The sequence below is a fragment of the Cebus imitator genome, unplaced genomic scaffold (genome assembly GCF_001604975.1).
Source record: "Cebus imitator isolate Cc_AM_T3 unplaced genomic scaffold, Cebus_imitator-1.0 Scaffold28, whole genome shotgun sequence".
Taxonomy (NCBI): Eukaryota; Metazoa; Chordata; class Mammalia; order Primates; family Cebidae; genus Cebus; species Cebus imitator.
This window is the reverse complement of record NW_016107343.1, coordinates 4,920,799-4,930,957: the sequence shown is the minus strand read 5'-3', so window position 1 is coordinate 4,930,957 and position 10,159 is coordinate 4,920,799. Positions and strand designations below refer to the sequence as shown.

Sequence of the window (10,159 nt, the reverse complement as noted above, 5' to 3'; positions counted from 1 at the left end):
AAAAAAAAAAAAAAAAAAAAAATTAGGAAACAAGTCATGGAGCCAGTAAGTGCCCAGGAGAATAAGAATAAATCTAGATCCGTGGGACTCCAAGCCTGTGCGCGCCATGCTTGCTTTTTCCACCACACCATGTTGACACAAGTTCCTCCTTCCATGAGACCCCAGGGGCAAGGGGCACCTGAGAACCCCTTGTGACACCCTTCCTAGTTGTTTCCATGGCTACTACAGTACGAAAGCGCTGCTGGGGGAAGGTCAGCTCCCTGACCCACGCCTTCCACCTGTTTCTGCTGTCTTCTTTCCCCAGGGATCCTAATGGCTTTGATGACTGGACCTTCTCCACTGTGCGATGCTGGGGGGAGAGAGCCCGGGGGACCTACAGGCTTGTTGTCAGGGATGTCGGTGAGCCTCCTGCCCTTGTGCCACGCCCTGCCTTTCCTGCTTGTTATCTGGTCCCTCTGCATCTCAGAGTCCCCACAGAAAGTTTCCCGTGTGCCATATATAGTGTTGCCATTGGACCAAGAGGGTTGATGCCAAGAAGTGTGTCCCATCCATAAAATGGGCATTGCTATCTGAAACTGTTTGTTTATACGACCTCTCGTATTCCTTGGAGGAGTGACCGATCCATTTTTCCTCAGGATAGCAACAAAAATTCCTTGTTGAAACCACATTTCAAGTCCTTTCACATATAACCATCCTTCGGCCAGCCCTGATAGGCAGGTAAGGGCAGGACTCATTTTCACCGTTTTTTTTTTTTTTAACTGGCCCAGAGATTTGAGGTGATTTATGGAAGGTCATCATATCAATGAAGGCCACAATATCCATGAATTTTGAATATCTTTAGTGTCAGCATATAGACCAGAAATTGAACTCAACCCTCCCAACCTCCAATCAAGTTCGGTATTCACTAGACCAGTGGTTTTAAAAGCTTTCTTTAATTTGGTAGAAAGACTTTTTTTTCCAAGCAGAATCCCAGCTGAACCCCCAAAATATGGGAGAGAAAAGCAAGATTCTGCTTTGGAATACAGCCTTTCAACCCTTTCCATCCCTAAGGGTACCCAGTGAGGCCCTTCTGCAGAACCCGGGGTCAGTGGGACACAGTGAGGCAGCTCCTAGAGCAGACCATGCGGCCTGAGCCCCTTTGGGTGGCAGGGAGGGCAGGGCCTCTGCTGTTTGGCATGGCTGACAGAGGGGTGTGGCTCACGAGCTGCCCCTTGCTGCCCTAGGGGATGAGTCATTCCAGGTCGGCATCCTTCGGCAATGGCAGCTGACCCTATATGGCTCTGTGTGGAGTCCAGTAGACATCAGGGACAGACAAAGGTGGGTATAGCCGCATGTGTCAGAGGGAAGGCCACTCACGGGAAGGGCCGCCTAGGGAGCCCATCTCCCTCCGAACCCCAGCTGTGCTTCCCAGCTCCAGCCTCAAGCCGGTAGATGGAGCCATGGGCTGGGAACTTACAGTCTGGGCCTCGCCTTTTTGCTGTGGGGCTTCCCTGTCTTCAGCTGTAAGGTGGGAAGATGGATGAGGGCAAATGGTATCAGAACCACAGTCAGTGGGGCTTCCTCACTCCTTTTCTTCTCCACAGGCTGTTAGAAAGTGCCATGAGCGGAAAATACCTGCATGATGACTTTGTCCTGCCCTGCCCGCCTGGGCTGAAAATTCCTGAGGAAGATGGTTACACCATCACCCCCAACACCCTCAAGGTACTAGGGCTACAGGTAGACAGGACTGTCCTGTGTGGGGATGGAGTTCGTAGTGTGCTGCTCAGGGTGGCCTGGGGCTGAAGGACAGGGAAGACCTGGGTTCCAGCAGTGGTTTCATAGCATTGCTCCTACCCTGCTAGCCTAACTCTTACAGGATAGGCCTTGTCAGGGGAGGGGGTGAAAAGGACAGTCTCTAGAAGGAAAAAGACTTTCTGAGCTCATTGTCCTGGGCTGAGAAAGGCTGTAGGCCTCGGGAAACAGTGCCTCATGTAGGTGCTTGCCTCGGCCCCAGACCCTGGTGCTGGTAGGCTGTTTCACCGTCTTCTGGACCGTTTACTACATGGTGGAAGTATATTTGAGCCAGAGGAATGTGGCTTCCAACCAAGCTTGTAGGAGTGGACCCTGCCACTGGCCCCATCGAAGCCGGAAAGCCAAGGAGGAAGGGACAGAGCTAGAATCAGTGCCACTTTGCAGCAGCAAGGATCCAGACGAAGTAGAAACAGAGAGCAGGGGCCTTCCCACCACTTCTGACCTCCTTGCCCCAGACCCGTTGGAGCAAGGGGACTGGAGCCTGTCCCAGAACAAGAGCGCCTTGGACTGCCCCCATCAGCACCTAGACCTACTGCACGGGAAGGAGGAGCAGATCTGCTGACCTCAGGGCCTGACAGTATGGGACAGGCTCTTCTTTCCCAAAATTAGGGAGCTCCGGAGAGACCTGATGCTTACATCTGGAATCTGAGGCCTAAACAGCATCCTGTGACTCCACTCAGAGGGTGAGGGCCTTCTTAAGATACAAATGGCAGAGGATTGGTGCCAGAGAAGTCTGGTGAGAGCCACAGGGTCTTCCTGCAGCCAAACAGGAGCTTTTGGGGAGAAGGTCTTGGACAGGGGATTGGCGCCCCCTTTGGGTAGTCCTCCATCTTCATCTCTCTTGGGCAAGCCAGTTGTCTAGGTCCCCCATGCATGGGGGCCCCCCACCCACACGAGTTGAGAAGGTGCCTGCCATAGCCAGGAGTGCATCTCCATGGAAACATGACTGGGGTCACTTGGGAAGAAGACTTTGGGGTAAAGGCTGGGAAGAGCCCCTGGACATGCCTGTCCTGAAAGTGGCCACCTCCATTATCCATTCCCAAGATGCCTGATCAGAAGCCAACCTTGAATGAACCCCTGGCTCTTCACCACCACCACCACCACCCCCCACCCGCCGTGATTGGTCCGATGCTGCTGGCACAGCTGGGATACACACAGCTTCCCCGGGCCTGAGCTGCTTCACTAGGGAATCCCACGGCAGGACTGCAGAGCAGATGGCAGACGTGTGTGTCGGAGGAGACAGCCTTGAGAGCCGCTGCCACTCCAGTCCTGCCACCACCCTGTCTTCCTCTGCAAGTGCTCAGGGAAATGGCCTTCCCGCCAGAGGCCAGCTATCTGCCTGACAGGCTGTGACTCTTCTCTCAATCTTGGCCTTCTCCCCTCTTCTGAGCTAGTTGGTTGATTTGAATTTTTTTTAATGCTTAAGATTTGTTTGTCTCTTTTCACAGCAACATTTTCCTGAATTTTTTTCTGCACAGCTTTTCCAAAATAAAAACCTTCCAAACAATTCTGCCACTCGCGAGCTCTCCTTTCCTGTCTCCCCAAAGCCGCTGCAAGCTGCTGAGTGGCTCCTCTTTCCCTTCGGTCCCCAAGATTCACTCTCCTGTTCCACAGCCTGTTTCCTCTGAGAGAATCTGACCCTCCTGGAATCTTGGCACGTGAAGGGTCCTTCAGAGGACAGCAGCCAGGAGCACACATAAGCCCGAGATGCCTGCCCGTCCCCTGCTCAGATCTGGAACTAACACAAGTGACCAGGGCAAATCAAACTCTGCTAGCCAGGCCTGAGAAAAGATTGATGTATTTTTTTTTTTTTCTTTTTGAGTTCCAACCCCAAAAATATTCCAGGAAAAGATGGGGGAGGCTGGGCTGGTTCTTCTTCAATGGGCTTTTGCTGCCAAGGACAGTGGACTTGACCCACATCCAGGCTACCCCCAGACCGTTTCTCCCCTGCTTTACTCAGGGGCGAGACAGTAGGGGTGGTGGGGGCAGCTGGGAGGGAGGGGCCAGGGCAGTGATGCTTTGGGATAGGAAGTTGAGCCGGGGGAAGGGGAAGGAGCTGCCCATGTGCAGTTACCATTGCTCAGTGACAGAGCCTCAAAGCTTGGCCAGGGCTGAAGGTACCACACGGGTGTGGGTGAGGCAGGCTAAGCGGGATGGCTGCAGCCAAGGAGCCGGAGGAGGGCAGGGCTCAGGGCTGGCCCTCTCCCCTCTAACTGATGATCTGCCGAGGTCGTCCGTAGCCTGTCATGCCGGCCTGGGAGGCCCCTCTGTTGCTGCCCATCTGAAGGCCAATGACATGCTTTCCCTCCTGCAGCTGGCTCTCTGTGAATTCTCTCTTATGCTCCTGCGCTTTCCTAGAAGAGGAGGAACCAGAATAAAGACTTGCTAGAACTGCGTGTTTTCCACCCATGTTCTGATCCCTCTGTTACGTCCTAGCCCAATCTCATTGCCTTCCTGTTTCACTTTTTTTCCCTAATCTAGCTTGCCTCCTAGGCTAGGGAGACTGAGCACAGGAGGGTGGAAAGGAAGGGGTCAAGGAGTATTAAGGACCCGTTATTCCCCGACCGCAGACCTTCACTTCATCCCTTCCTGGCTTTCCGCTTCCCCTAATCCTTCCCGAAAACCCATTAGCACGAGCCGCCTCCCACCCCATGCAGAGGGAGACCCAAGCTCTCTAAGGGCCACATACTTCATAAACCAGTTGGGATCTCCACGGTAGTGCCCATCATTCTTGGTCACTGCCAAGCTGCCCAAAGCCATCAGGGTCCTCTGCACTGCTGCCATGTCTTTGCCTGTGAGAAGAAAGGGGAGAGGAGACGAACATCAGGAATGTATAAACAAGGTTCCAAGCCAGGGCCAGCCTCCGTCTCTCACAGAAAAATGGCCAAACCAGAGGCAAGAGTTGTCCCCAAATCAAGGGAGGCCTCTCAGTGGGGCCCTGTGAGCGTGGCATGTTATTCTCAGCATATCCCATCCCTGCCGTGCACCGGCGGGCACACCCCTAATTGTGGCATATTCTGGTCGTTCCCTCTCCCTGCCCAGCACCCTGTCCTCCTGCCCTCCTCCTCCCCCAGTCCCTTCCTCCTCTCTACCTTCAAAGAGGTCAACAGTCTGGAACATGTCAGTCTTGGTGACCCCATAGTCCTCAGCTGCCTTCAGGAACTGGGCCACCTGCTCCATCTGCTTGAAGACCATGGAGGGTGGGTTCTCAGGCACCTTCACTGGCTTGGAGCCATCAGGGTACAGGCTATTCACCAGCTTGCTCAGAATCTGCCAGGCACAGGGTATAGGATGCAGCTTAGCGCTCAGCCCAGGGCTTGGCCCGGGACTCACAGGGTGGTACACCCCAGCCCCCCATCCCAGGGTGCCACTCACCACGCCATTCTTCAGCCAGACCTGGAAGCCCAGGCGCCCACGGTCTGGGCGGCCCACATCTGGACCACACTGCACTATAATCCACTCCACCAGCCGCTCCTCCAGCTCCTCGTCGTATTTCTTCTCAATTTTGGACTGCACTTCGCGGCTCATGCCATAGGAAGGACCCTTGTTGGCCATGTCTGGGGAGAGCTAAAGCAGGCCAGGGTGAATGAGGGAGGGGCAGAGGATCAGGGAGCAGCTCTGCTTTCACCCCTGCCAGGCAGCCTTCTAGCTCTGTGCAGGGTACCCAGCCATCCTAGACACTTGCCACAGCACTGCCCATCCAGGCCAAGCTCAGCCCCTAGTCTAGACACCTCTCTGAACTGAAACACCAGGAAATAGGATACCAGATCTTTGGAGGTCTAGAGCAGGGGTCAGTAAACTATTTTTGTAAAGGACAAGACAGAACATATTGTAGGCTTTGTAGGCCATATGGTCTCTGCTGTTGCAGTGTGAAAGCAGCCATAGACAATATGTAACAAATGAACATGGCTCTGTTCCAATAAAACTTTATTTACAAAAGCAGACAGCAGGCTAGATTTGGCCCATGAGCTGTAGTTTGGCAACCCTTGGTCTAGAACATTCTTTGCCAAGACCAGTCACAGAGCCACTGGAGAGATCTTCCAGAAGCCACATTGCCCCCACAGCCAGCCAGTGCGTTTGTCCAGCTTTGGGTGTGGGGGTTTACTGCCTCTGCCTCATGGAACCATTACTTCCCACTCTCACCCGGAAGCTGGCCCTGGCCTGGAAGTTGGAACTTCAGAACTCCAGCTCTTTGCCAGGTCAGCTCAGCTTCCAGTCTGCAGCTGAAGAGAATAAAACTTGCCACTCCAGGCAAGGGCTAGGAAGCCACCAAAGCCCAAAAGCTCTTGGCAAAGAAGCTGCATATCCTCAGAGGAACCAGATGAGACACCTGGTCTACCCATCGACTTCCTCCTCATGCCCTTAGGCTCTCACAACTGGAGGAGTCTGAGCAACCAAGAAGTCAGAGCTCCCCAGGGATGTTCCAGAGCCAAGAGTCTGCCTGCCAGGGAATGAGAAGCCCAGCCCCATCCAGTAACTACCACCCCGAGGGCCTGGGCCTGGCACTGCTCAGGAGTCCCACTCATGGAGAGGGGTGGCAGCAGGAGCAGGCCAGGCAGGTAGGTGTCTGGGCTGATGGGGGTGGCTGAGAACAGGAACCTGACGTGGCCACTGATGTCACCCTAGGGTTCTGTGCCTTCTCTCCAGTGTTTGTCTGAAGAGACTTCCAAAAGAAGTACCAAAGGAAGCTGAACCATCCCTTGGCCTCAGAGAGGTCAGAGGTCAGGAGATGCGCACTGGTCTGAGGACGGAGGCAAGGGCATGCACCCCTGGCTCCCTCTCTGGTGAGACCCCACCCCACCGGCATCCCACTCTGTGGGAAGCAGAGCGAACACCATCACATCCCACAGGTCCCAGGCCAGGTGCTCAGCCTGATGCCCTGCCCTTCCTTTCCCAGGGCCGACAGCCTTTCTGCGCTCGAGTCCCTGTCTGGGAAGTGGGGGTTATGTTATCAATCTCGGAGGGCTGTGAAAATGGGACGGTGTCTGTGAACGCCCCTATATACTGCCCGGCCCTTAGCAGAGCTCCTTGAAATGTCAGTTCTTTGCTGCCCAGAGCCAGGCTCCTGGTAATGACCAGGGAGAGAGCCTGCCCTTAACCAAGGAGTGAAAAACGGACCTCGAAATGTCAGTTCTCTGTTGCCTGCTCCAGCCTCCACCCCTTCTCACAATCATTCCCTGAGCGCACAACAATGTTCACATGGACTCATTGAAATCCCCACCTTTGGGCATTCTCTCCTCCCTGCGTCTGTTTCCTTACGTGCAAAGTGGGGACAGGACCACCTCTGAGAACCCAGTTCTCTGAGCACTGGGGATGAGGTGGGCTCCTGGCCCAGCCATCCCTCTCCCTGCCAGTGATGCCAGAGACCCCAAAGGCAGAGTGCTCTGTTCTGCTGTTCAGCTACAAACAGCCAATCCCTCCCTTCACCCTGTGTGTCCCACCCCTGCTCCCCAACCGCCCAAGGACTCCTGCACAAAGAACTGTGGTCCAAACCCCCAGGTCAGTTGGGACCAGGTGATTTTGGTAGCCCTGCATCCTGGCTTCCATCCTCCCCAGCCTCTGTCTCAGCCTTCGCACCACCATCCCAGACAGGCACCCACCTTCTGTCTCAGGCCCTGCCTCTACCGCCACTCCACCTGCCCTCATGCCTGCCTTCCCTGCCTGCACCCTTGCTGGGCTCCTGAGGAACAGGATGGAAGGAGAATCTGTCCCCTACCCCCAGCTTCCAGTCTCGGAGGGTCAGAACAGACAGAACAGGTCAAAGCGTTAAGGCTGAGGGTGACAGGTACAGAATGCTGCAGCCCCCGGATCTAGAAACAAGACTTGGATTTCAGTCAGAGGAAGGATGAAGCACACACCACCCCCACTCCCGCCCAGTACTACCATCCTTCCCCTTCTTCCTCCTGGGTCAGAGTCTAAAAGTGGAGAATCCCCAGAAATCCCTTAGAGTCCTCTGATGAAGCCTCCCCAGTCCCGCCTTCAAGCTACTAGAGAGGGAGAGAGGAGGATGACTCTGGGGCCGCCCACCCAGGGGCGTCTCAAGACACTCCCAAGACAGCATGGATGGGCTTGGATCCTCCAGTCCTGTGGCGTCTGCCAGGGCCCCTCCCCAGCTGCCCAGTGGGTAAAGGTGGGCAGTGGAGAAAGAACAAAGTCCAGGGGCAAACAGGCAGGTGGTACCCCCTACCAGCAGAAGCCTAGAAACACGAGTGGAACCAGGGGTCCCTGCAGGGCTGATGTACCCCTTCTCACTTCCCAAATAGGAGTGAACACATCTGAACCTCTGAGAGGAAAGGAGGGTGGCTCCTCTCTACTCCATGAACAAACAGGAGTGGTCTGACTACATAAACGCGTGCCATCCTCACTGCTACCTTTGGAATAGTAAACTCGAAGGGGAACCACCCTTTGGGAAAAACCAAAGGTCCCAGGCCTGCCCCGCCCATCACTCCAAAGCTAGTCCTTGGCAGTACCGCCCCCACCTATCTGCTACCGTGGAGAGGACTCCCACTCTCAGACAGAGGAAGGGGCTGTGTGTCGGCAGGACAGGCCGCCCCAAACTGTGGGATACAAGAGTTCTGTGGCCCTTCACGTTGTCGCAGGGCTATCCCTGCTGTTCAGGCCTTAGGGACCCTCCAGTGTGACACTGCGCTCCAACACAGGTGCATTCGCACACTCCTCACCTCTTTGGAGGTCCTCCTAGAGGGGCGACAGACAGCAGAGCCCTTGCCTAACCGCGCGGCGCCTGCAGCCTTGCGCATACCCTGTGGATGCAGCTGGCTGAGATGGGGAGCCTCCCTCTGACCCCGGTGGTTGCCACCATCAACTCCTCTGCACCAGCCAAGTCATCCTGGGCATTTCAATGAGCCCGGGGCTGCCCGGTCTGAGAGAGATCCGGGACGCTAGCGATCCAGCCCACCCCGCCTGGAGCTTGGGCCTCCATGCCGACAGAGCGGGTGAGTTTCCCCAGCCAGGGAGCTGGCGCCTGCGACCTCAGGAGAGCCTGCCGGAAATGCACCCACTGCGCCTGTCCAGCTCCAGCCCGACTTCCCTCCAAGCCCCAGCAAATGCACTCACAGGGCTTCCTCGGGGCTCGCAGGAAGGAATGAAGACCTGTGCCTGGGCTTGGACAGACAGGACTGGGCGCTGGCTGGGTGAGGGGTTTAAAGGGCTGCCGCCGTGGTGATGTCAGCCTCCGCCGCTGGCTCGCCCCTTGGCCCCCTCCCTGCTAGAGGAAGCCAGCTCCGCTCCCCACCCCCGGCTCCCCCAGTGACTCCACACAGGCTCCATATTTGGGGAAAGACACCAAGTTGGAGCAGTCTGCCGGGGCTGCCGAGACATTCTCTGCGTGCTTTAGAGATGGAGCGGGCCGGGGGCGGGGCGCGCTGCCGGCGGGGAGCCGGCCCGGGAAAAGCCTTTTATGGACAGGACCCTGCCCGGACTTAGGGCTGCTCCTACTTCACTGTTTCCTGCCCCCGAGTTTGAGAGGAGGGGGAGTTCAACAGAGTCTGCCTGGAGAACGGGGCAAGGGGCTACGGAGCCTGGGATCCCAGGGGTGTGTGAGGACAAACCAGGCACCCTCTCCTGGGGCTTTTAGCTGTGATGGGACATGGGATCCAACCTTTCCTGAGGACCTACTCCACACCAGCCCTTTGCAGTGTTCTCATTGAATACTCGCAACTACACTGTGAGGGTGTAATTACATCCCCATTTTACAGATGAGGAAACAGGCTCCGAGTGTGTCTTCCCCAAGGCCACATGGTGAATGGTGAGTGGCAGGTCCTGTGTACCTCTGCTGACCCCCGTGCGTGCTGGAGAGGTGGTCAGACCCACCCTTTCAATTGTACCAGCCTGCTCAGGTTGAGGAGAGCTTTGAGTTCAGATAGGTCTTGAGTTACATGCTTTAGTTGGGGGCTGGGATTTGAAGGTTCCTCAGAAGTGGAGGCCAAACCCAGCCCCCATCTAGTGGGCAGTGTCAATGAGAGGGTCTCTCAGGCCTGGCAGAGCCTGAGACGCTAACACGGAGTAGGAGATTCAGGAGGCTGGTTATCATCCCTTCCTCCCTTTAGGAACAGCCCCTACCACCCTGGAAAACAGACCAGCCTCTGTCACCCTATGGAGACAGCCCATTCACATCGTGCTTGTACCTGGCCTCAGGGATCTTGGGGAGAGATGGGGGTTTAAAAAGGTGAGACTAGCCAGGCGTGGTGGGGGAATGCCTGTAATCCCAGCTACTCAGGAGGCTGAGGCAGGAGAATCGCTTGAACCTGGGAAGTGGAGGTTGCAGTGAGCCGAGATCACGCCACTTCTCTCCAGCCTGGGCGACAGAGCAAGACTCATCTCCAAAAAAAAAAAAGAAAAATGTCAAATA

The 10,159-nt window shown here is 55.8% G+C and overlaps 2 protein-coding genes across 4 annotated transcripts in view; one reads left to right on the top strand and one right to left on the bottom strand.

Moving 5' to 3' along the window:
* PCSK7 (proprotein convertase subtilisin/kexin type 7) overlaps positions 1–3,298 on the top strand; it is a 25,462-nt gene extending 22,164 nt beyond the window's left edge. Inside the window, exons 14-18 of one of the 2 annotated variants that reach the window (XR_001823493.2) lie at positions 305–399; positions 636–717; positions 1,224–1,317; positions 1,584–1,701; positions 1,994–3,298. Coding sequence is in view for 1 of the 2 variants with exons in the window: in XM_017523375.2 (XP_017378864.1) it covers positions 305–399; positions 1,224–1,317; positions 1,584–1,701; positions 1,994–2,353 (667 nt within the window). In the remaining variant the exon portion in view is untranslated. The remainder of the gene's footprint in view (positions 1–304; positions 400–635; positions 718–1,223; positions 1,318–1,583; positions 1,702–1,993) is intronic. The other variant, XM_017523375.2, reaches the window with a different exon arrangement.
* A 272-nt stretch (positions 3,299–3,570) lies between these two features.
* Positions 3,571–9,019, bottom strand: TAGLN (transgelin). Of its 2 annotated transcripts, XM_017523378.2 has the most exons (6): positions 8,866–8,976; positions 7,508–7,601; positions 5,167–5,358; positions 4,884–5,061; positions 4,481–4,583; positions 3,572–4,145 (listed from the first exon to the last, which is right to left on the bottom strand). In XM_017523378.2, the coding sequence occupies exons 3-6, from the start codon at positions 5,344–5,346 to the stop codon at positions 4,001–4,003; spliced, it is 606 nt and encodes a 201-aa protein (XP_017378867.1). In that variant the 5' UTR covers positions 5,347–5,358; positions 7,508–7,601; positions 8,866–8,976; the 3' UTR covers positions 3,572–4,000. The 2 variants fall into 2 exon arrangements, with proteins under 2 accessions (XP_017378866.1, XP_017378867.1); XM_017523377.2 differs by lacking the exon at positions 7,508–7,601 and having other exon boundaries at positions 3,571–4,145; positions 8,866–9,019.
* Positions 9,020–10,159: the final 1,140 nt, after the last annotated feature.

Coding starts and splice junctions, on each gene's coding strand:
- TAGLN (XM_017523377.2), bottom strand. CDS start 5,346: ATGGCCAACAAGGGTCCTTCCTATGGCATGAGCCGCGAAGTGCAGTCC. Junction 4,584..4,883: donor GACTGTTGACCTCTTTGAAG/GTAGAGAGGAGG, acceptor TTCTTCTCACAG/GCAAAGACATGGCAGCAGTG. Junction 4,146..4,480: donor GATCCCAACTGGTTTATGAA/GTATGTGGCCCT, acceptor CTCCTCTTCTAG/GAAAGCGCAGGAGCATAAGA.